Raw genomic sequence first — 27,097 nt, 5'->3', positions numbered from 1 at the left:
GAGGGTTCAATTTATTGCCTAGTTATAAGAGAATTGGATGCATACTATAGATAAGGAAAGATTCCTCCATAAATATCACCGTATAACCTGCGGTATTTTAATAACGAATTGACCAAAAACTGCTAGCTGTTCACGTCTACGTGATCTGTGTTAAAGTTGAAGCTATTCATCAAAATAATAAGAGATGAGTTTAATTCATTTTAATGTGCGCGATTGAATTTGATCAATGTCTTTCCACTGCATTTTTATGTGAAATCGTGATGATGTCAGAGCTGATATGAACATTTCGGATCGATACTGATTTCTGCGTATGAATTTTCTCCAATAAATGAACTCGACTGGTATAGGTTGGAATTTGAATATACTAGGAACTTGATCTCTATTTTACCTTGATACGATTCTTCATTCGAATTTAACATGATTTATCATCAACTTATACAATAATGTTGAATCTTCTTATTTCGAGAAAGCATAACAGGCTTTGCAAAATACTATGCCGTTCTCAATGCTCTCTAACATCCCAAATCGAGGTCATGCTTATCCTTCATGAGAAATTATGTACACACTTATGCGCCACGAACACGCGCTCTTCGTTTTTCATCTACTGATGTTCAGCTTATTTGTATAAGTACACAAACAATAAGATACAGATACAGATAAGCAAAGCATCAGCTGATGAAAAGCGAAATGCACGTGTTCGTGGAGCATAAGTCTGTACTCACCTTGAGACCTATTAATAACTTCTGAAAAGACTTGAGCATTCGAAAATGCATTCAAACTATCTGGAGGAGCACAATCCAATAACAGGAAGGTCGGTGCCAAGAAGTGTTACACATATTATGCGAAGTGGAGTTGTGTTGAAGGGGCAGGAAGATGGTATCAGTCCATCTATCTGTTTGCAGGCTTGCGGAAGTGAGGAGTGAGAAATGAGGAATGAGGAATGCTTGTGGCACGAGGCTGTGGCTGTGGCGATGATGGATGGATATTGTTCGGATGGCAGTGCACTGGATGGAAAATGCTGCCATGAATAATTGGATCTGTGGTTGGGTGTGCGCGTGCGCCTGTTAGGTCTACTATTCATCTACACTCCAAACAAGAGCCCCTCATACATGAAGATTCCGTGCCAAAAAGATGAGGTTCTCAAGTGTATCTATTTATATTTATATTTGTGCCAGATGTGAATAGTAGAGTATATAATGTATAAATTTTTGGGATGAGACTAAGTGTATCTATTTATCTTTCTATATGTGCCAAATGTAAATAGTAGAGTATATAATGTATAAAATTTTAGGATGACACTGTGATGAAGGTTTGATTTCAAAATCTCTGTGGACACATTTTATGTATTTTTTCCCAATAAAATTTTAATTTGAAGTTCAATAATTGGGAATTTTTCCTCTTATGATTTTGAATAGAAATACAATTCAAATCAAAATAAAACGAAGCTATTTCCAAGTCAACCCATTTACCGCTATTATTACTATTTTCCTTTTTTACTATCCTTTAACAAAAGCATTATGATATACGAAATTCAACACATTCATTTACACTGACATTCGTATATGAACTAAGATTCCCTCTGTAAATTTGAATTCATGAACTCATCTAGGGATGAGTCTTTCCAGGGATTAGACATGAAGAGTAATGAATGGGAACTACAAACAACATGACTCATCTGGAATAATAGCTTCGATAATCTTCACACAATTCCAGGATTCAACCAAGGCAAAGTATTAGCAGAAGAGCATCTGCCACAGCAAAAATAACTTTTCCTCCACCTACTATCAAAAGTCTCATTTTACACCCTGGAATCGAATACTAAAGTACTACTTTTCCTCCCATGGGACTAAAAATAATTCCCAGCGGGAAAAGTGATCACTTTTACTCCCAAGGGAGTAAAAATAAACCCATAAGATTAACATGGGAAGAAGTCCGACAACGCCGCGATTGAAGAATGAGGAATGTGGCAACACTGTCGTGGTCGGTAGAGGAAAAGTAAAAGAGCTCTATTTCGATCTTTGAAATATTTTAGCTCTAGGAAATAATTGGATCTGTGGTTGGGTGTGCGCGTGCGCCTGTTAGGTCTACTTTATCTACACTCCACTCCAAACAAGAACCCCTCATACATGAAGATTCTGTGCCAAAAAGATGAGGTTCTCAAGTGTATCTATTTATATTTCTATTTGTTCCAGATGTAAATGGTAGAGTATATAATGTATGAAATTTTAGGATGAGACTGTAATAAAGGTTTGATTCCAAAATCTCTGTGGACACATTTTGTTTTTTTCGTAATAAAATTTGAATTTGAACTTCAATAAGCAGGTATTTTTTCTCTTATGATTGTGAATAAAAATACAATTGGAATTAAGATTATATGAAACTACTAGCCATCAGGCTCGCTTCGCTCGCCATATTTTTTACCCCCGTAAAAAATGAGATCAGCGGGCTCGCTTCGCTCGCCATATCTCGCGATATAATATTCCTAGGAATACCTGTGATTGAAGTAGCAGTGCCCAATCAATTTTTCCGCGATAAATGCATTTCAATCTTCAACTTGGTGCCAACCTAACAAAGTCAACTCAACTTAATGCCAACCTGACAAAATTATTAATTTAGTTACCAATTAACAACTGTTTCGAAGAGGTACTGAGATTGGAATAAGAAGAATATACATGCTAAAAGACGAACTTTAAACCCTTAAAAACCACCCTTAGAGTTAAAATATTGCCAAAAGATTTCTTAGTGCGCCTCTAAAGGGGCCAACTAAAGATACCTACCAAATTTTAACGTTTTTGGTCCGGTAGATTTTTAGTTCTGCGAGTGAGTGAGTGAGTGAGTCAGTCAGTCAGTCAGTGAGTGATTGCCATTTCGCTTTTATATATATATATATATAGATTTCCAAGTCAACCTATTTACCGCTATTATTACTATTTTCCTTTCTTACTATCCTTTAACAAAAGCATATACGAAATATACGAAAGCATATGATATACGAAATTTAACACATTCATTTACACTGATATTTGTGTTTGAACTGCGATTCCCACTGTAAATTTGAATTCATAAACTCATCTAGGGATGAGTCTTTCCAGGGATTAGACATGAGAAGTAATGAATGGGAACTACAAACAACATGACTCATCTGGAATAATAGCTTCGATAATCTTCACACAATTCCAGGATTTACCCAAGGCAAAGTATTAGCAGAAGAGCATCTGCCACAGCAAAAATAACTTTTCATCGAGTTAATTTTAGATATAAAGCTAACAAAAGAAGAGTATTTTCAATTCAGGGAAAAACTTTCTCTTACTACTAATATTAACAACATTTTGACATTTTCAATTTCTGTAAAAAAGGATTTATTTTGAGAAATGAGAAAAGATTATTACTTTTCTGAAGGATTCTCGGAACTGAGTTTTCCATTATTCCATTCTCCTGTTTCAGCCAATCACTGAGAATTACCCCTCCAACTCCTGTCACCTCTCTTCCAAGTCCTCAAAAACCCACTTTCAGCTACTTTTTACCTTTAGCACTTCTCGCTTTGCATCGCACACCTCAACTCTCAAGACCTCTGACAGCCAGTCATTCAGATGCAGTCGAACTTGTTTGTCGATGGCTTCCGGCAATATTCACCATTAGAGGCAAATAGGCAGAAGGCATGTGCGAAGAAAATTCGAGACGCTTGCGAGCAAACAAGACTGCCGCCTTTGGAGCTCATCGCTTCAAGGGTTGCTGAACACGAGACGAGAGAATCGACAAAGCCCGCTTTGCAGTTTGCAGTTCACCGCCGAACGGTGATGTTTTCGTTGCGTTCTTTGTCGTTGGCCTCCCTCTCTGTCACAAACATGCAGTCTTTGCATTAAAGTTGAGCGCTCAGCCGCAATGCCATCGCCGGCTCTATGTTCTAATGGAATAGAAAATTTAATGCGAGCAAGCGTGCGCAGCCCGCAACATCATCACTAAAACATTTATTGCGCGCTCGCAACCAACACACGGCCAATAATCGTTCATTCTTGAGGCCTGCGGCCCAATTCCTTCCCGGCTATCATTGGCTGACACTTATTCCAGAATAATGTGCGCTTCACATCAGCAGTAATCCAAGAAATGGTCAAGTTTAGTACACCATGATTCAATCATAAATAAAGTATTTTACGGCGCAGGACATCACTATCTTATCGCCGTTATTTGTGGGGGCAGGCTCATGAATTGTTGAAGAGAACGACTATTTCAATGGAATGGTGTTTCCAGGTGGGTTACTAGTAGTTCTGTGAACAGTAGACCTCACGCAGTTTTCTCATCCAAAAGTATCTGATGACACCTGTTTGAAATGTTAACAAACTCAGTTCACGTTTGAATTTGTATTCCATATGATATGATTCATCCAGTTCCGTGATAATCTTTCCATCTGATAAAAATTAATTTTTTACAATCAAAAATATTATAATTTCTTCAGCATTATCTAGTTCATTTGATTATTTTCAATCACCTATTAAATTTTTTTTTTCAAATGTGAGAATATTGATACTGATGGGCAAGCATAATAATACCATGACTGCAAAACAAAATATTGAAACCAAAGACCTTAAAGATGCATACCTCTTTAAAGTCTTTGATTGAAACTATAAACCTTATAGAAATAGACACAGCTTTTCCAGACATCTGTGTAATTCACTTGTCAACTGATTGATTATGAATAATTCTATAGTCTGATTAATCCTATCTTCAGAGTAGACGATGTATATAGTGATATAGGAGTATGGAGGAATTCATTCTCTTTTTATATTATCCTTAAAATGCATAATTTCAAAAAACCTTTGGTATACATCAACGCGCAGTTGAAAAAGGAATATTTCTGCCAAATCTCATAGAATTCTATCAACGCGTTTGGCCGTAATTGCGTTACATACATACAGACAGACAAAAGAAAATCGGAGTTGAAACATAGACCTCATTACATTCGGTCAAAAATTTGAAACTATCGTGATAAAAGATTGGGGTGTATATGGTTCAAGAAAAATAAGAGCGTTCATGAATATAATCATAGAAATATGGGTCTAATTTCAGGGATAGACAGTTCCATAGCGCAGCTTAGCTAAGCTGATACCTGTGCGTGAATGCATTATGCCGTCCTTCATGATAAAACTAATTGAAATAATATGTTAATTCCATGAGGATTCTAGCCTTCCAGTTTCATTAGTCCTAATGAAAAATCACAATTGGAAAGGGACTTTACTTTTACCATGATTGCTGAGTCTATTTCGATTATTCTGGGGTATTTGAAAGACATTTCTTCAAGATACTAGAGTAGCCACTGGTAAATATGTAGTACTAGAAAAGTACAGAGTGTTAGGAAAAGTGGATAATTTAGTAGAAAATTAGAGAAAACGAGTAGAAAAAGTGAATTAGTAGAGGAAACTTCTATAATTCAGTGCAAAATGAGGAAACGGGTAAACAACAATAGAAAATAAGAATGTTTATTAAATCCAATTTGATTAATTTTTTTTGAAATTATAAAAGTCAGCCAAGATTGGAAAATATGAAGAGTGAGGATAAGTTGAGGATGTAAAGAATCACATCCTTCAATATAAGCAGGAGGATTTGTTTGATTACTCAGCATTTTCCCAATTTCCGTTTTTATCTGACCATACAAAAACTGAATTCGCAGGTAGATAACTTCCATGCCATTGGTAACAATTGATGGTAATTCGAATTTATGGAAGCAAGTTGCTGCGAGCTGACTTCGATAATTCTATAAAAGTCGACAGCAGCTGAAAAACAACTTTTCAATTTGAATAAAGATTGAATTTTGAGAGGCAGGTCGGCCGCCTCCACTCTAATAATATTCAGCTCAACAGAGACGGATGCTCTGAGTCAATATTTGACCCGGCAAAATCGTGTGCAAATTCAATTACACAAGAAAAACAGCGCGTTCTGAAAAAGCGCGAGACACGAGGCGATTCGACTGTTTTTCCACGAAGAAAAGGATTATTAATTAAGTTATACGCAGACGAGCGTAGGATGAAGGCTCGCGTCAAGGGTGGCGAGAGTGAAGGGAGGAACAATAACGAGATCAAACTATGGTCGGAAAATGGCGGGTAATTTGAATATGAAATAAAAGCTAATGTTTATAAAAATTGAAATGTGGTGATGATTGACATCACCAGTAGCAGTGTGCGATGAACTTTGTTTCAAACCACACGCATCGTACATTTTGTGCGCTAATCGCATGAATATTCAACGGCTGACTTAGCAATTATTATGTGAACTGTTTTAGCAGAAGAAGCGGCCATGCATGTAGCATTGGTTGCCTGTCAGACCCCATGGCTTATTATTACTGAATGACCCCTTAGCTAAGCCCGCCCATTGAAATCTCATCCTGCTCTGACAACCCATTTATCGGCCCACCAATGACGGGCTGAGTTTCTAGATAAGTTCTGCACTAAAAACATCCACACTCACTTTGATGCACTGAAATTGGATGTGATGTGATATCTGCGCTGTGCATTAGATGGTTCCGAAAGCCTATTATGTCGAACAGAACTAACAACCTTTGAAATTGAAATTAGCTATCATTAGTGAACTCGTGTTACTAGAGCTCTTCACTCAACATCCCATTTTCATCAACATATATTACATTATTGCTCCTATCATCTATAATAGGAGTTTGCCATGTAATTCATGTACAGCTTCAACATTTTGTGTGCATTTTATCCAGCTAACATCACATTTCATATTTACCGCTCAGAACCAACATTGTAGGTTATGTTACAGCATCAAATTTCATTAAAATTGAGTGTACAAGATATAATGTGCGTAATAACCATTACTCTTATCAATATATTCTCAAAGGGAGCTTTATTCAGTATAATCTGGTTCAATCTCTTGCAAATGCTCAAAACATCTCTCTCATTTCCATCTGCTTTTCAGGGATCTACTGTACATGTAAAAAAGGGGGAAGCAATGGAAGAGTTTATAAATTCAAAAATTTAATTTAAATTTATATTAAATTTGAAATTTCAATTCAAACAAGATTACATAATTGAATTTAGATTGGATGAAATATCATCAACAATCATTCTTTAATTGAGTTCCACGTTTATTACACACTCCATCGTTCAGTTCAGATTATATTGTTTATTGTTTTCTTTTTAGTGGAGAGTTTTGCCATTCATTTCAATATTCCTCTTGTCTGTTTTTCTCTACAATTTTTAGATGACAAGTCATCAACAATCATCATTTAATAAAGTTTGACGTTCAATATTCACTCAATCGTTCAGTTCTGATCATATTGTTTATTGCCTTGTTAATAGTAAAGAAATTTGCCAATCTTTTCTACATTCCTCCTGTCTGTACAGTTATACAATTGAACTACTACAGTTTCTCACTGTACACTACAGTAAAGTGGATGAATATAAATTTCCTACTTGTGACTGTAAAGCAGGCAGAGTTTGCAAATTTTATGCTGCCTCCAACTACTCAAGTTCCAATGCCTTCTTCGCTTTCCATTCATTACCCTTTTAGTACACAGAGGGTAGATGCTGCACATCCATCTTTCTATCTCATTCATTCTAATTTGTTCTCCATCTTTCTTCTCATTTCTCGCAAAGTGGGTTACTTCCCATCCCTCACCACAACTGCATAATAAACCACAACCAACCACGAACTTCAACACAAACTATTTCAATTTGGAACGCAGTTTCTTCCTTTACTTAGCCTACTTACTCCTACTTTCCTAGCCACTTCTTTCTAATCCGACATTCTCAACTCAACCCTAAATCATCTAGCTGCAGTTTTGAGTTTGAAAGTAATATGAATTTCACATATATTCTCGTTTCTCCCTTTCTTTAAACTATTGTAGATTTCGTTCCAAGTTTCAGATCTCGATCCCCTTCTGAGCATTCGCGGCTCCCTGAATCAATACGAATGGAGCTGGTTGGTTAGACATTGTAATTTGTTTCGTTTATAACCATTGCCATTGTAATCATGTTTTGGGACAAATAATTTGATTTTGATTTAATTCAGATTTAATTTGATTTTAAGGCAGCAGCTTATTATAATGTACGGTCATAGGCTCATTTTCTATTCTTCTTTTTAGTGCAACACTAGTATATTGCTGAAAATACTTCGCTGAATCGTTAACAAAGTATGATACATCAATTGAACCTTCTATGTTCAAAATGTGAACCCAGATCTTGCTTTTCAAAACAATTTGAACATTCGTGTTGCAATGAATTTGGACAAGGAGGAAACTATACCATGACAATAATAAAATATTGATATTGGAATACACAAATAATGAAACAATACACTAATCATTTGGTAGAACATAGGCAGATGAGTTATCTCAGGCTATGAATTCCAAAAAGCAGACTCTAATACAATCTTACATCATTATTCGTTCATGTTTGTGACGACCCTACATTTTGTTCTTATTAGCCTAGTCTTTCGATGATTATCAACTCTCAAAAGAGTTATATTATTGATTTCAAATCAATTTGAAAGGTAATTTGGCAATATTGAGCTAATCAGCCATATGCTAGTAACCCAGCCCAGTTTCTAGTACAAAAACAATACAGTATGGTATTCTTGATGAATTGCAAGATGAACAAATGAATAATATTGATATATTATTACAAATAAATTATGGATATTGAACAATTTTTCTATTAATGGGAAATCAGTAAAACATTTTTGGATTAACATCACTAAATGTAAAATTATTCAACATTCTTCCATCACAAACAAGGGTCATTGAAATTTAATATTCGTGACCCTTAGGGTGGGCGTACACCGTTTAGTCATTACTAGACACGTTTAGTCACAATACTTCACATATAGTTGTTGCTTATGAAGACATGTCTAATCGCAATGACTAATCAGTGTGAGTTGCGTCATAAGAAACAATGTGAAGTATTGTGACTTAACTTGTCTGATCATGTCTTGTCTTGACTAACTTGTGTGCGCCTAGCCTAATTCTTCAGTTTTCAACAGTGTTAGTACTCTAGCTAGGAAGTATTTCTGTCATTGATATTTCATGAAAAGCAGCATGGGAGACATAATGAAACTATATAATGTATAGAAAAAGCATGAATGAATATATGCATTTGTATAAACGTTTATTGAAATATACTATTTCAAGTGATTGAGAGGTGGGCTATACGTTTTCAAGAAACCGTCGAACCTATGTTATCACAATTTCTAATGAACTAGACCTATGTAAGAAAGTGATATCCCTTCATTTATTTACGGTGAGCGTTTCATCTAGTATCTCTTGTCAAATCACATAGCTCTGATATTATGCAGTATTAGAAGACTCAACTCATAACCAGCCTCGTTTCCAAACAATTTTATGTTTCCACACATCCATATGCACCTTCTACGTTTAACGCTAAACTAGGTTCACATCAAACATGAAGACACCATTGTCGTATCTATTACAATATGTTACATTCCGGACGTACAGCTGATCAATCACTGTTTAAACATAGATGGTGAATATTGTCCGCAGTTTCACGCATGTAATAAGAGTATAGTATAATAATAGTGTGGATCATACCTGATGCGTATCCAGGTTCTGGGTCCTCGTCCTCGGATCCGGACAGATCGTGAACGCGACACTGATGGTGATGCACGAGGGCGGACGACTGGTGCAGGAAGCACTCGTGCCTCAGGATGGTGGTGGAGGTGGAGGCCGAGAGGCCGGCGGGCCCCGCCATGCCCCGAGGCAGCGAGTTCACGCCAGGTCGGGGCGGATTGCCGCATAGCACCAGCGCTAGGGCGCCTCCAGGCCCCGAGAACTCAATGTCAACGAGCGACGGGCGCCGGGAGAGGGGCGGCGGAGGCGGCGCGTACTCTTCGGGTTCGGGTGGACCGGACGGCTCGCCCTGGTGGCTGGAAGCGACCGGAGGTGGCGGACTGGGCGGCGTCGGGGTGGGGGCGGCTTGGCGTCGCGGCGACCGCCCGCGGTCTGGCACGGTGGTGGCACTCCAGTAGCCCCACGCCATCTACGACTGTCGACTGTGCATTCACTGCGCTAACACTGGACAAACTAGGTGTAACTGGCTGCAATGTTCCAACTGCACGGAGCTGCACTCTGCTCGAAACACGGCTGACGAGTGACGAGTGGAGAACGACCCACCCCGTGCAGGCGGCTCTGCAGGGCTGCCACCCGCCCAGTCCCGAATTTCCCCGGCTGGCAAAACTGACCTCATTTCCTCTCAGCCCTCACACCCTCAACGCCCGCTTGCTTTAGGCAAGGTCAGTTAATTATACCAGGCGCAACACAAATATATTTATATTTTGTTGTCAAGTTGTGTGCACGAACCACGTTCAACAGCCACCCTCTCACTCACTCATATCCATTCAATTGATTTCACTTCAGTTTGCTGCACTGTCAGCTGATGCTCACGCAAGTTTAGGCAAGTTTGCTAGTTTTCTTCACTTGTTTTTCATTTATTGTTCCTGATCAGCATCAAGACATCATTAATTCGTTCATTGAAGCAAGTAGTCTGTGATAAATCAAGATCTGCTCCAAACACTGATTATTCTCTCTTTTTATAGAGAATATCAATCTCTCTACATGACCTTCCACTTATCTTAAGTATTTTTATGGATGTACTATCAACTGAGTTAATGTGCTTGGAATAACCCAAGAAATAAGTAGCTGAATATATTAAAGCTTATACATTTTTTCAACAATAGTAAAACGTCAACACAATTGGAATTAATCAGCTCAATTCAGTTTTGAAAAATTAGTATCTCCAGCGATAGTTTTCGACCTGCATAAATCACGACATATATTTTAAATAATTTTGAATTACTGAACAAATCAAATCAAATCAAATTTATTGCCTTACAAAAAATATTCACAAATGAATACAGATTACAAAAAGTAATATTTTAGAATAAGAAGTATAATTTTTTCAACATAATAATATACTAATTCGGCGAAACCAGCAAAACCACAGTTTGAGTGCCGGTGACGAGTACCAAAACAGAAAACGATACTATTACTTCCAATAGGAAAACTTTGATTCAACAAGGTAAGCTTAACTATAATATTATAAGTATACAATTAAATCAAGGTGAAAGTGGGGAAAACACAAATATATATACTGTATGTAAGTTTGATGGCAATACTAGAGAAAAAAAATCAAATTGTGTTGTGAATTAGGTGAAAAACATTTGTTGATTTAATCCAATCAATTATTTTTTTGTATTTGATTTAGTGATGCTATCTAAAATTAAATTTTCGGGTAACAGGTTAATCAATTTATTTACTACATAGGGGAACTGTCTACGGCATACTATTAGGTCTGTCCTGGAAACACGGTAATTTGATGGCGATCTGAAATTGTAAGCTGGAAAGTATGGAGTGAAAGTATTTTTGGATCTATTGATATAAAGTATTAAACTTTTTGTATAGAGTTGTCTCACTGTCAGAACCGGGAACTCTTCATAAAGTAAGTGACTGGGATATCGTCTCGGCCTTTTGAGAGCAGCTTTTAGTATGTAACCCTGAATCACACCTATTTTATTGAAATGAGTGTCTAAGGTCTAAGGCACCCCCCCCAAACCCTTATACCATACTGAAATATGGATTGGGCATAAGCATCATCAATAACTTTAAATCTCCAACACTGCTCGATCTGTAGAATTTGTGAACAATATACTTCATTTTTTTACACATCTTATCAATATGTGCATTCCACTTCAGATGTTGATCTATTAAAACACCTAGATTTTTATCTTCTCTCACGTTTGTCAGTGATTGACATATACAGTCCCTAACAACAAAATCTGAGTCTGACGGACTACTCCTTTCAGCACAGTCAAACGAATGAATTTTAATTCCACCATTTAACATTTCCGCAGGGATGGAGTTTATTGTACGCGAGAAAGTCATATATACGCTTTTTCTTGTATTTAAAGTGAGCGTGTGCAGATCAAGCCATGACTAAACTGCTGTGAGACCTGATTCTGTTAGAAGTTTTGTTTCTTTCCACGTAGAACCGGAAAAAACTAGAGCTGTATCATCAGCAACAACATAGAGAAATCCTCATTTTCATATGCCAATATGGCATACGATAACAATAGCAATTCACAATATTAACGCCAGACATAAAAATTTTTCTTGAAAATTAATCTAGATTATGCCAAAAGATGCTATGAAATCGTGGAAGATTATATTTTAAAAAAACATATAATTTCTCATTTCGGCCAGTTGATCAAAATCTAAACCTAATCTTCAAGAAATGTTCTGATTCAGGAAGTTTCAGTAGGCAACTAATGGAACCCTCTTTGGACATCCACCACGTACCCGCACTCCAACGATTCAATTAGACAGAAAAGTTTAAACCCCAGAGAGAAAAACTCCATTAAGGCGTTAATTCTTCAAATGATTTGAAAAGTTTCTCTCTAAATTAAGCTGTCATGAGCCAAAGAAAGAGAAGTGGTTGCGAGTACGTATATTGATTGGCATTTCTTCCAAAGTGTATTCGACATAAGAACCGTAAATAGCCGGGCATCACGCACCGGGGCGGAAAGCTTTAGCCGCTCGCTGCTCATGAAAGCTCCATTTCCTAAAAACAGATTGCTTTCGCCAAGAATTAACACTGAGCTGGAATGATCCGCTCATAAAGGCTGAATGAGAATAGTGAACTACTCAGCAGCTTCAACGAATCAGCACTCAGTATTCGTTTTTTCTTGGCACTCACGTGGAGCTTACAAATAACCTGTTAGGACCTATTGGCGTTTTCAATGGATCAATGGGAAAAATTGGATGAACAAAGAGAACCACCACCGTTGCACTATGTACGAAATAAGAGAGGAAAAGCCGCAGTGTTTTCAAAGTAAATGTGTAGTAACCTCTTTTATTATGATAGATGCAAAACTGTGATTAGGCTACTTATAATAGTCAGGCTCCCAAATTATAATAATAAAAAATAAGTCGTTAGTACATATAATTTGCAAAAACTGATAATTTAAAATATTATCTATCAGATTAATAAGGAACTTAATGTGGTCAAAGTATGTAACAAGTACATACAACATACAGTGTACTATTTGCCTTATACAAAGCTTATAAAGACACCATGCCTCTGTCTACTATAGTTTACCCTAGTTTTTTCTTAGAAACTTTGAATTATCCAATAAGAAATAATTTGTTAACCTAATCTAAAGCCCCAACCTAAACTGCTCTTTCCTAAACTGCACATGACCCTAACCTTTGAAACATAACATTGATTCTTGATTTTGCAGGAAATTACGAATCCTCCAGAGTCCACATTATTGGTGATGACTATCTGCGTTTCATGTTTGGAATACTTCTAACTTCTATAATTACTGAACACTAAAAATATCTTATAAATTTAATTGAATAACAAAATTAGTTATTGTTTGATGACATTGAATTACTGACCCCGGATGAAATGGTTGGATTTTAGATAGCCTTTAGATAAATTAGGATTTTTCTCATCCCAACGGACAAACAAAAAATATTAGTAGGATCTTACTAGGATCGCTCACTTCTAAAAATACTTCACCATTAATTGATTTTTTGTTGAAAAGTAACAGATCGAAAATTCAGGCAATTGGCAGACTATAATATGTACGGATTGTTAATTAGCAAATGAAGTCAACTGCACTGAAACCTAAATTTCACTCAATCAGAGCTCTGGTTTTTCACAGGCCAGAATTTGATCATGACTGACTGACTGCACCAGCTTGTTTGGTGAATGGTTGATTTGTACTGGATTGGTTTTTCGAACAGTTTCAACTAAAGCATTCATGAGAATTCAGGTTTCGTGGATAAAAAGGGAGTCAATCAATCGTTTGTCAACAATAAGGGTAGATTGATTTGTCAACTAGGCTCAGATTAGTTAGAATGTCAAAGTATCATTGACACTCATCATTGATTCAGTGTTAATAAACTAAAAAGGAATTTGTGAGGACTCATTCATGAAATTTGCCTGTTTGCCTGCAATACGTTCGTTTGATGCACCGGCTATTGCATTAGTGAAGCCTGCACAACTCATTGAAATTGGATTCCATTGGGAAACTGAGTAATCTATTTATTTGTACACCTGACCAACCTGATTCGCACGCTTGACGACGATTGATTAGAATTCACGGGGGAAATAGTATGTGATTGAAAAACAGCTATATCAACTATAATCCACAACTGGATAAAACACTCATTGAGTGTTGATTAATCATTGAGTGTTGGTTCTAACGTGTTGATTAATAGTAATTTAGCGCTAGATCTTTGAGCAATCAAGTCCTAGAAATCGAAGTGAATGAATGGCTAATTTATAAAATTCCATGAATCGAGAACTGGCATAATATCCAATCACAATGTGACTGTTCAATTACAATTTTTAGCATTCATTCTTGGAAACATCAGATACTTAGTATTGTGAACAATTATTAATTAGATACTTCAGGAATTGATCGATGCTGAGTCGGTCACAGGACAAATGGATTTTTGACTAGTCCGATATACAGGAAAAATTGTTCGCTGATTAATACGGACTGTAGTATCTGTTCTAACATAATTAGTAGAAGAGAATCTTCCAGCCCAAACTATGCGACATCACACGGGTTAGTATCACACGAATTTATGGATATGTTTTAGACATTATAAAATATTGGAAATTTAAAATGTCTAAAACATTTCCCGAAATATGTGTGATACCTCAACCACAACTTTAAGCAATTATAAAATTGGAAATTTATAATATACAAAATTGTTTCATTGCCGAGATGAAAGGTGAGATTTTACAAAGTTGAAAGTTTATTCAAGACCATAGCACCTATGCATTCTGTAGTAATAATACTCACATAGTGTGTTTAATAATAATAGCCGCAGAAACTTTACTGGGAATCAATAAATTTAATAGTCACAGAAACCTATAGTGAGAAATGGGTTGAGAATACATTAAACTAAACCATAATTGAAATACATAAATTAAAACCATACGTAAATTCGAAATATCAAATACTATTAATTGTCACATAATATGTCGATAACGAGGAGTTTTAGCAGACACATATTGAAGTATGTTGATATGCCCTACTTATTCTAAATTCTTTAATAATCCAGAGTTCCATTGAAAAGCTCAGGAATTTCAACAAGAAGACAAAGATATAGAGTCATTCCTAACATATGGTAGGGGGAAGGCGAAAACTGTTGATTGATGTGAATGAATAGCACGATTAATCGAAGCAGAATTCCTTAATCGATTGCCAAGTGAATGGGTGCACTGTACTTGCAGCTCAGTCTCAGATTAATGACATTGTTGGCGGTGGAACAGTGTCGGTGACAACAGTTTCGAAAATTAAGAGGGTATTTGCATGTTGGTCGATGTAGAAGAGATGCAGCAGCAGCACAAGTCTGTACCTGGATGACTACATCGCATCGCACGTTCCACATTCTATAGAAAGTTATCGTCAACATCCCAACACCAACAAACTTTATTGGCGAGGTATAGTCATAGAACTACGTGAATAAATGCAGCATTATGAACTATACATATATATTTGTATGAATATAATGCATGGGCGACTATTTGGATTGCAGACTGAGTGAGAGCGAGAGAGACTCCTCCTAAAACAGTGACAGAGAGCTTTGCTCCATTGTCTCCATCTGCAGCTTCTTCCTGTTTCCTGTACATACCACCGCACATCACTCATGGCCCAATGCAATCGAAATTCCCCTCACCACTTCGTGTCAACTCGTGCTGACTAATCTATGTGCGATTTTTAAACCACAATTGATCATGTCTTTGTTTTGTGAATGAGAAGGTTCTTATTTGTAGTTTTTGTCATGACTCATTTTGATTAAAATTGTGAGAACTGGTATAAGAGGAATGTAACTCTGATGGATAATGATCAACTATATCAAATTCTTTGAATTGTACGTGATGACCAATTGATGATAAGAACAATGAGAGGTATTTCTATTCTTTGATTTAATAAAATTTGAATTATTAGTTCTTTTAGTAACGGAATAGCCTAGTTATCATATTGAGGTCTCTTTTGGATAATTGGATAATTTTTTAAATAATTATTATTGAACCTATTGCTTCTACATTCATTGAATGTGAATATGTGATATGAATTGAAGATTCATATTTTTCCTTCACATTTTCCTTCTACTTCCTCCTTATCTCCCTTCTCTTACTCTCCATAGTACAACTACACCTTGCACCTTCGCCGAAACACAAAACTATTATCCCAACCGAGTCAGTATCACTACTTATGCTCATGATTCTGCATCTCTGAACTCTACTTTAGGGGTAATAATTATCTATTAAAGCATTGTATTAATGTCATCTAGCATAGTATTCACCTAGAAAAAAACAATACGGATTCAAGTATTGATTGGAACAATACATATTTTTATGAACATTGAAGCCTTGAACGTCATACATTTCAATGTATACAAATCGGATATATACACATCACAATACACATTTAGTAAGTCAGTGTTAATTTCAGTTTCAGTAACCCATTTTGACAAGCAATGACATATTAACTCATTATAATAATGTTTTGTTGCAGTAAATAACTAGTGTCTCCAACACTTTTGAATACAAAATCACTATACTGCATAGAGCGCGAATATGAGAATTGTATACCCGAAATATGATATTATGAAGCATCAGTCTGAAAAGAGAGCAATTCCCTTGTTGGTGTCACTTCATTTCTTTTCGGGAAGAAAGAGAGCACTCCATCGTAAAATTGGAAAACATTTTATGATGATGAATCGCAAATTTTTATTTGCTCTTTTCCTGTTCACATTCGACTGGAAGAGGCGAGGTGGTGTATTATTCCTTCCACCGAGAGAAAATTTGAATAGAGAAATATAGAGACGCGAATATTCGAGGAAAATACGGCCACAGGGTAGCAACAATATTTCATCGGTGTTCTATGGGCGAACCAGCGCACTCGCACGAGCGATCACTTGAAAATATATCCAGGAGAGTGTGTGAGAGAAAGGAATAGAGAGAGAGAGAGAATCCAGTGTTGAGTCGCTGGAGAAAGGTCCATACTCATCATAGACGTTGTCGTCTCTATAGTGTCTTTGTGTATTATTTGTGGTTGTTTAGAATTCAGCGGAGCGCGCCACTACACAGAGAGGCGAATGTCTGTAGAACGCTGGATCTCTATTTTATTTTCACTCGATATTGTCATCATAAGAATGCCCAAAGATGAAAATCGAAGATACGTACAGAATGCTGATTGGATTATAGGTTAGTTACTGTCGAGAGGGAAAGGGTTGTTTTTATCAGCAAAGCTCTTACAAGTAATAGAATCAGAACTGATTTTTCTCTACAATTTTCCTTCTTCATCATACTGCTTTCCGAGATCACCTTCAAGGCTTGCAGTGGATATAAGAATACTTCAATGTTACAACAAATTCTCCGAAAAGAAGTGAGATTGAATCATGTGCATGCTTATTATAAGTGAGTGTTCTTGCCCGTGACACGAGCCAAGAAAATATCATTTTCCTGCTTCGATACACGATATTGTGGAAATCTATCATTGATTCATTAAATATTATCTAAATAGATATTTCGTGAGAGAGAATGCTTGTGAGAGCATTACAAGAGTAGAGAATCTATGAAAATAGGAGGAAATAATACTGTAAATAGTATTGTAAAATGAATTGGTATTGTTTAAGATTTTGAATGAGATATGAAGAATCTAGATTAAAGATTTCATTTTCCAAGTAATTGGGAAGGTACTTACTCATCCAAGAATCGATTTTACTAACTGTATAGGCTTACCTGAAACATAAAAGGAGATAAATCAATATATTTATCTGAATTATATGTCAAAGTTAAAAATTTCGTTTCATCAGCAATGAGTAACGTCACTAAAGCCAATAAAGAACGTAGTAATTGTAATAGAACGTAAAAGTTGAAATTTCAAATCAATTGGGAATTGCAAATCAGAATCAAGAATCTATGAGGTAAGAAAAGTACATAGGTTGTTCAAAGAAAATAATTGTCAATCGAAAAGATCAATAATTATAACGTCATATTAAATACTCATAACACCCATAATAATAATAATAATAATAATAATAATAATAATAATAATAATAATAATAATAATAATAATAATAATAATGATAATAATAATCAATTTTTTTGAAATGTGAAAGAGATCACAGCTATGCTTTTGTTTAAAAATTATTTAATTAGTTTCCTAAACAGGTAATTCACTTTTGGGATATTATTGTTCTGAGTGATAATAAATAGAAATTATTCATATAATAACTTATGATAAAATAAGAAAATATCCATATGAATCGACCTGTGTGAGCCTGTTATTCATAATAGTTTTGAATATGAATTACATGATTATAAAACATCAGAATATGGTCTACCCGAATAACTTGTTTACGTGCAACAATGAAGACTGGTTAACCTGCAAAAGCAAATCGTCTCTTAGACATGTGAGACACTCCAAGTAGGGTGAAGCTCCTGGCACAGACAAGCAATCAATAGACAAGGCTACCGCTGCCAAATGATAATCTACATATTATCCTGGTTAGCCATTAGAATTGTCATGAAGTGTACGGAGAACAGATCACATAATTGAACAATGACAATCATGGCCAGGGCTGCTTGCTGCTAATGTGATTGCCTCAACCAGGGCACACACACACTGAGTGCAATGTAACTAGGTTTCTATCAGCGATTTGTGGCAGTTCACCAAACCTGTGCCTTTAAAACAAACCTCTAAACTCTGAGGGGGATTGAGAACACTCCAAATTTGGATTAAGAAGTGTATCAATTAACGTGATCTTATAGTTCATGTAAACTATTGAAGTGCACATAAAATATTTATTCTCTCTTAAAACATAGCCCCATAAAATACAGAATATTGTTTCCATCCAATCATCCACAAGTGAAACTCTGCTGATGATCGAAATGCTTTCAGGCAAAGCTGGTCCTTTTCTAAATTTATAGAAATAGTGAAAATCTAGGTTGAGTACCACACTTCAGTATATAAGCAAATATCTAGAGAAATGAAAGAAAAATTATACGAATGTACTTGAATTTTGAAATGGTTGATGTTTTAATAATAATCCTGGATAAATCTATAAGTACAAAGCTATGTGATATGTATAAATAGATATATGATTGATAGGAAATATTGATATGATTACAACTGATAAAATTACAAAGTGGATTGACTATAAGTTTCTCAAATTTTCAAAAATATATTCACCATATTGTTGAAACACTACATCATAAAATTTGAATAAAAAGAATTGACGATCACATGAATCCATTGATACCATGGCAAACACGATCTTGAAATCCAATTTGGAATCTGCGAGAGCATATGTGAGAGATAATCCCGGAGAAGAGCAGTGGATCAATTGTTAATAAAACAAGCGCATGATTCAGGGGAGGAAGATAAGGAGGAAATGGATAGGTGTTCGGCTGAAAGTTTGCCATTATTAGTCGTTCCAACAACGGAAATGGGAAGTTTTGAATGGGTGTGCGAAGCGAGAGAAATGCCGGTCTTACAATACTATTCGGCATTTGTGGACACAACCTTCTAATAGCACGAGTTACACAAGCAAACAGAGATGTCGGAGCAGCCAAATGGAGCGTGTTAAATATTTACGGCATTAGCCAACCAGTACGACTTGTTTGAAACGTTACAATCAACCTTATCCTCTTCAATAGCTCTTCATCCTCTTCTAATGTATGTTTGCATCCACTTCACCATTCAGCGACTGCAACTAATCCCACATTTGCCGGCCAATGACAAGATTTGCATATCGAAGAATTGGAAAGCAAACACTTGTGGAAAGATCTCAATTTTGAGAAGCATCAGACTGGGATGAGGTGAAGAGCTCATAGGAATGGAGGACCTCAATAAGATTATGGAATCACAGCATGTAGACCTCAGTCTGATAGAATTATTTTTGAAGTTTGCAACAAATTTGTCGCCGCCTTCCAACAAGATTAGGCCAAAAAGTACCGGTTTCGACCTCAAACACTCTCACTGCCATCATTTTCCCAAGCCAGCTAATACAAAGTAGCATACAATACAGATGAATAACAAAATGGACAGTACGTGCCGAAATTACTAACAAGAAAAAATTACAGAACAAAACGCTTAAATTTACAAGAACAGAACGGTAAGGTCGATATTGATTTCAGTAGTCACAAGTCATGATCGCCATCGACCTTCATGTTGCACAACACATTGTAAAGCATGGGTATGAACAGAATACCAGTCATGTCTCGCTTCCCGTTCACCATATGACATTAAAATGTTTTTGTCATCAACAGCTGATTAGTGGTATCGATCAAAACTGAAATCTGCACCGCGACTTACTTGATCTGTTCGCACATTGAGGTGACATAAGATGAAAAGAGGAAAAAAAATAAATGTAATGTTGACAAAACAGTAAGTTAGAGGAGAAAAGATCAATCAAACCCAAGTACCGTATATTAAACAAAGATTTTGTTTGTTTTTTCGGTTTTTTAACGGAGAGGAAATACAAGGTGAAAAATACTACAAAGGATACAATCGAAACTTATCTCTTTTTAAAATACTCAGTTATTCATTTCCAATGTATTGATGCTAATACAAAGTCTGGGCCGATCCTATTTTACTGCAGTGTTTATATATCCACAAACAATGCATGTACTACTCCTGTACAAAATGCCTGTCCTAATATGATTCTGAATCAATATAGTTTATGTTTATTGATTAAGAATCTATCTATAATCTATTACAAAGTCAATGCCGATTCTATTTGATACAGAATATTCTATTGATAAAAATGTATCTGTACTACTCCTTATCAACCCGATAGCCTCTATCGTATGAATCGAAGAAATATATTATTCAACAATGTATCTATGCTACTACAATGTCTAATCAGATCCTGTCTTACTTCGTGTACAGGTAGAGTACAATGCTTATCTATTGACAGAGAATGTAACTGAACTACTCTTTATCAACTGGAGAGCCTCCATTGTATGAATAGAATTGAATGTATCGATTTGTTTTCCAGACATGGGTAAAGCTGAAGCTGAGTTTTTTCCCACCTACATCCACATTACGAGTGAGAGATGTGAGGGTGTGAAGCATCACCGCTGACACCTTGTAACTGGGCAATTATTTCGAGCAGCATCGCAATGACAGCGGCGGATAAGTTGCTGATTGAATTCGATTGAGGATACGGCGGTGGCAGATGGGATTGAACCAATGAGAAGGATGGAGGAGTAGGAGGAGGAGGAGGAGGAGAAGGAGGAGAAGGAGGAGGAGAAGGAGGAGGTGGTGGAGGAGGATGAAGAGGAGAAAGAGATAAGAGCGAGCAGACCTTGATGGATGGTGCGGGTGTCGAGTGTAGTGGAAAGCTCTCCAGCCTAATTAATAGATGGGTCGGTCGGTCGGACGGACCAAGAGCGGGCAAGAGAGCGTCGGCGGCGAAAATTGAAAAAGTTCTTGGGAGATGTGTTGGCTCCTATTCCCAGCGATGTCGACCCACAGACCATCCAGCCGTCCTTTCGCGAATCGATAGGGCAGCAGTAGGAGATAGAGGTATAGATGCAGATAGAGATAGAAATAGAGATAGAGATGGAGATGGGAGTCTCCCAGACACTGCGTCAAATTACCGGCGACATTCGTGTCAAAACATGACAGCTCGCTCGCCTCCATTTGCCTCCACATTCAACAGGATTGGCCAAACTTCGCAGATTGAAAAATGCACTCACCTTTCCAACTTGGTGCAAAATGGATGTGCTCAGCTATCGATCACTACTGAACTTCACAAATCTTTGGTCAACTTGGGAACGCCTGGTTTGTATCTTACTGACGGTAATGGTAGTCTGAATTTAAACATTTGAAGAGTTGGAAGTAGTTTGGGTGAAAAGGAAAGAATGGAAACAATGTAAGTATGGATTTGTTTGGAAAACGGATTTCCAATGGAATAATAATTATTTCTCAGCAACACGATATTTTTTCTGTAGTTTCATTTTTAATAGTATCAGCTCTCCTTTTAATTCACATGTTACATGTTACATGTCTTCAACATTCAACTGGACATATAACTAAAATTCTTGAAATTTTTCAATTTCAAATATTACACGGTACAATGATAAAGTTTATTCGAGAAGAACTACGCAAATAATAAGAAATCCGATTTGGGTATTTGGTGGAAAAAGAAAACATCCCTACAATGAATCACACTAGAGGTTGAGCTATGTTTATTTCATTTCATTTCATAATTTCTTTATTCATGAATTTGTACATTGTATACAATGAATAGTGTCATAAATATATATCTTTGATTAGATACAATTAAAAATAAAATACATAACAAATAAAACATCTACAGAATACAACAATACAAACATACAATACAATTCAACTCATAGGAGCTGATCTCATTCATTCAAATATTCTTCGATATTATAAAGAGCTCTTCCAGTTAAATATCTCTTTAATTCCAATTTGAATTTATTGGGATTCAGCTCTTGTTGGATTCGCGTCGATAGCTTGTTATAGAACTTGGCTCCTATGTATGTGGGCTTCTTCTTGTAGAACTCAAGTCTATGGCTTTGCAAATGTAAAAGTTTATCTCTGTTTCTAGTGCTGTACCTATGATTATGTCCTAACGTCAAAATATTTCCAAGATTTTCTTTCACACACATAATTGTCTCAAAGATGTAAAGACTGTAAACTGTCATTATATTCAACTGAGCGAAAAGTTCCGTAACTGATGCTATGGGGTCTTGGTGTAAAATTATTCTTATAGCTTGTTTTTGTGATTTGAGAATTGAATCCATGTTCTGATTAGAAGTAGATCCATAAAGACTTATACCAAAGGATATTATAGAGTGTATGTAGGCAAAATAAATCATTTTCCGCGTTTCCATTTTACAAAAGGGAGACATTTTTCTAAGAACATATAATCCACTCGATACCCGTGACAAAACCCTTGTGACATGTTCTGTCAAATTCAAGTTTTGATCTACTGTTAATTCCAAGAACTTGGGACAACTTGGGATTTATTCATGACATAAATAAGTACTTTATTTTAAAATAATAAGTAATTTAATATAGATGGATTATAATTAAGTGAATTATACCTTCATTTATGAAATCGGAGTCCGGATGAGAAGAAAATTGATGAGAGAATCAAACGAGCTATGTTCCTCAGAAATAATTGTTACAGATATGTCCAGTATCATCATCATGACTAGTCGGTGAATATGATGGTTTCAAGGTAAATGCTTCAAGTTCAGAATTTGAGGTTGTAATGTAGATTCATATCCCTAATTTCTTCAATTCCTTGTTATAATTGGAAAGTCAGTTTTTCCACGGAAGAAAGCATACTCTCCCAGCAGACAGTTCTCAAAATCCAGGCTTGGCTAGCGCTCAGCCTCCATCGCAAAAATGTAAGACTGGCAAAAGAAACAAACGTCCTTTTCGGTCGCTCGGTACCTGCCAGTGCACCGGCGTTTTCTAAAGCCGTTTGTTGCCGCTGGGACAAAGAGAGAGTGAGTGAGAGGAAGAGTAAGACTAAGATACAGAGAGAGTGAAAGAAAGAGTAAGTAAAATTGACTAAGGGAGAGAGACAGATAGAAAGAGAGAGACAGAAACCCTTCTCCACTTCACCATTTTCACTCTGCAACGACATTGTTTACTCTTCAGTAGGGAAAAAATGTGAAGAACAAGAACAACAACGGGCCAGCAAAGAAAAAACGGAACAGTAGAGCTGTAACTTTTCTGCCTATTCTTGTGCCCTCTGCACAGAGATGGAAATTTTTTCTATACAAAATCGTTAATGTTGGTTTACTTGTTCCAAAAATTAATTCAGATATTAACATCGAATAACTTCCTGGCATTTCATGATAATTTGGTGTGTAGTATAACTTACACAGAAACTGAAAAAAGTTTAGAGAATTTAATATGAGGTAATTTCACTTTTCATTTTAAAAACTAAATTATTGTGATGAAAAAGTCTATTTCTAATCTCTCCCAATGGACTCATTGATTTTGAAGCTGCAATGATTTGATAAGATTGCATTGCTTGGATGAATAATAAAAGACAGAGTGTAAATAGATTGAGAAATGCATAGAAGCATTCAAACATTAAATCTTGTTCACCACATTTTCAAATTATTCATTATCGGCTCATTCAATTTTTCAACTACTCGTATTTAAATTTTTCCAAATAAAGAGTTGAATCTATTCATTCTGTGCATATAATATTATACCTATACACATGTACCTATATAGTATACCTATTATATGCCCATATAATATGTACCTACACATATTATACCTATACACATGTTCTAACCATCGAAAATGTTAACTTTCATGCAATGTGCAATGTGTAAGGCTCGAGGCAAACCGAAACCATCAATTAGTGGATTGAAAAATGGCAAGGATAAATAATGTATTAGATATAGCTTTGGATACGATGATTACTTTTACACTTTGGGAAAGAGAAAAGCTTCAAATATTCGAGGTAATTTGAAGCTAAAATACTATAAACAATATTCTAACCATTAAAATGCATAATAGATTAATTCTACTTTATGCTAGGTGTTACTGGTTACACTATAACACTGTAATTTGATAAACGACTGTTATACTACTTTATGCTAGATGTTACTGGTTATACCATTACCCTGTAATTTGATATACGACGGCTAACTCTGTTAGAGAAACCGCTAAGAAACATTAATGATGGGAGAATGGTGTAAGAGCTAGTGTATGAATATCTTTTGTGTCTGTTAATGTGTGAGAGTGGCCAGAGACGCGCACATTCGCACAATGGACTTGAAAGCTGTTTCATGTCCGTGGCCAGTATTCAGCATGGCTCTTATGAGTTATAATCCAAGTTCTACGAGCCGAGAGACGCTCATCCCTCAGCTAAGCCTTGCTGGCCGAACACCCTTGGTGGTGGGTGGCCGGGGGGGGGGGGGTTTGTCAGGGGGGGAGGGCTTCCAACAGCATGGCCGTAGACAAACCATTCCCAGGCGAGAGCATCAAGGGCTCGATGTACTCTCTATATTTACATTGTCTCACAAGTTATGCTGCTCCGGGAAATTTAAGATACGAGCGAGAGTGGGATGGTAGCCAGAAGAGTGGGAGAGAGGCATACCTGAAGGATAAGTCCGTGGCTCGAACAGTCCCTTGCAATAACAACAGCTACGTAAGACGTTGAATAAGGGTAGGAGGATTAAGGGTTGAAGTGAGAGAGGGCGAACAGCTACTGTTTCAAAATTTGTCTTCTGAAATCCTCTTCCATTCAATAACAGTATTCAATGTGTATTATCAGGCTTCAAATTAGACACAAAGGATTTTAATTAGATACAAAGGCTGCTGGGGAATGTATTGTATATATTAATAATAACTTTGATCAGTATTAGGTTTGTGTCATTTGTGTCAGTATTGATGAAATTTATAGAGCAGTGCTGACAGTTAATCTGCTTAGAGAAAATTGTAGGGAAACTGACAGTTTGAGGTGAATCTCGCTAGAGAAATTTACAGGAGAACTGGTTATCGAAGTAAATAGATGACAAATTATTGAACCTATAAATACTATCTCTTTAGAAACAGAATTGATAGGTTTCTTGTAATTATTGTGAGATAAGATCAAGGACAAGTGAAAGACGTCTTCAATAGGAACACGAGATACTGAATTCAACGAATTACAGGCTCCCTTTCCTAGAAGTAAATAATTGATGATGAAATTCAATGTAATGCTTTAATAGGAGACGACATAATTAATGCATCTCAAATTCTCTTGAATATTACTATCACAACTAATTACGTCATTATTTGTAAATTGCATCACTTCCAAGGAAAGCATCATTTAGATGCTGAACAACGGCGCTTATTAGAATCAGGGTTGCAAAGCTGATTCAGGATGAACGAGGCAAGAATAGACCCGACGAGGAAGTCTGTGGATAGAAGAGATGAGGTGAAGAAAGGAATGGAATGAGAGAAGAGGTGAGAGGGAGGAAATGAGGAGGAGGAGTATGATGATGAGGATGAGGAGAAGGAGGAGGAAGAGGAGGAGGAAGTAGAAAAGGAAGAAGAGAGGACAGCGATGCATCAATCTTACCTGACACAGGCTTGACAGCTATTTCTGCGCATACGAATCGTAGGCATGAGCCCAGCTAGCATTAGCCGAAATTCACTGGAATTTCAGAATTTTCCTGCTTCGAACGTAATTTGAGAAGCCTTCGGGGAATCTGTAATTTCAAGCAGCTCCATCAATCTTAACAACAATTAACCGTTCAATTATTATTAAATACGGATTATTGATGTGGGAGGGCTGCTGCTATCTTTCATCCCGACGGAAGATAATCACAATACGGTATTACAAATACCGTAATAATGTTTTATATCCTGAAGTGAAACTTTACTTTTCAACTCTTAGCTTATAACTTCTTATAACTTTTCGATTCACATCTTGCAACCCATTGGCTAAAAACATGAGTTCATAATATGTATTGTTTTTATGTTTTGTCAACATTCATTGGTACATTGACAACATAATTGGATCCTGGTACAGTAACTCAACAGGAGCAGAATTTCGTAGAATAGAACTATAAATTAAAGTAAACAAGGAATACAATACTTGAGATGTGAATAAGATGAAATAAAATGTGATATTTTATTCACGCATAACGTTGACATAGCGTTGCTCATTGTCGATCTCAACTCACCTGCATTCCTCAATTTAACTTGATAAGGCAAGTCCAAATATTGGGATAAAAATATTTACATAATGTTTCAAACAATAATAATAATTTACATTGAAATAAATCATCTTTGAATTTTAACGAGAATTTTGTTTTTGAAATGAATGGAACATGCCTTGCTTCAATAGAATAAAATATAAAATAATATACTTTATTAATACTCATTTCGCTTGAATTCAAGGGGTATTTATTGCAATGGAAGTTCAATTGGCAAACGATTGTGATTTATGATTCTATTGAAGACTTTGATTCCCTCAAATAGCTGATAGCTAGAGGGATTAAAATATATGTAAACTGTTTTTATTGAAATTGTATATTGAAACAAA

The 27,097-nt window shown here is 36.2% G+C and overlaps 1 protein-coding gene across 4 annotated transcripts in view; it reads right to left on the bottom strand.

Annotated features, from left to right (window-relative positions):
- LOC111047809 (atypical protein kinase C) overlaps positions 1-10,133 on the bottom strand; it is a 224,044-nt gene extending 213,911 nt beyond the window's left edge. The window contains exon 1 of one of the 4 annotated variants that reach the window (XM_039445058.1): positions 9,557-10,133. In XM_039445058.1, coding sequence (XP_039300992.1) covers positions 9,557-10,004 — 448 coding nt within the window. In that variant the 5' untranslated portion in view covers positions 10,005-10,133. The remainder of the gene's footprint in view (positions 1-9,556) is intronic. The other 3 variants (XM_039445052.1, XM_039445043.1, XM_039445035.1) reach the window with 3 other exon arrangements.
- Positions 10,134-27,097: the final 16,964 nt, after the last annotated feature.

The sequence above is a fragment of the Nilaparvata lugens genome, chromosome 1, assembly GCF_014356525.2.
Source record: "Nilaparvata lugens isolate BPH chromosome 1, ASM1435652v1, whole genome shotgun sequence".
NCBI classification, from domain to species: domain Eukaryota; kingdom Metazoa; phylum Arthropoda; class Insecta; order Hemiptera; family Delphacidae; genus Nilaparvata; species Nilaparvata lugens.
Note: the sequence above shows the minus strand (reverse complement) of the source record. Positions and strands in the feature narration are given on the sequence as shown.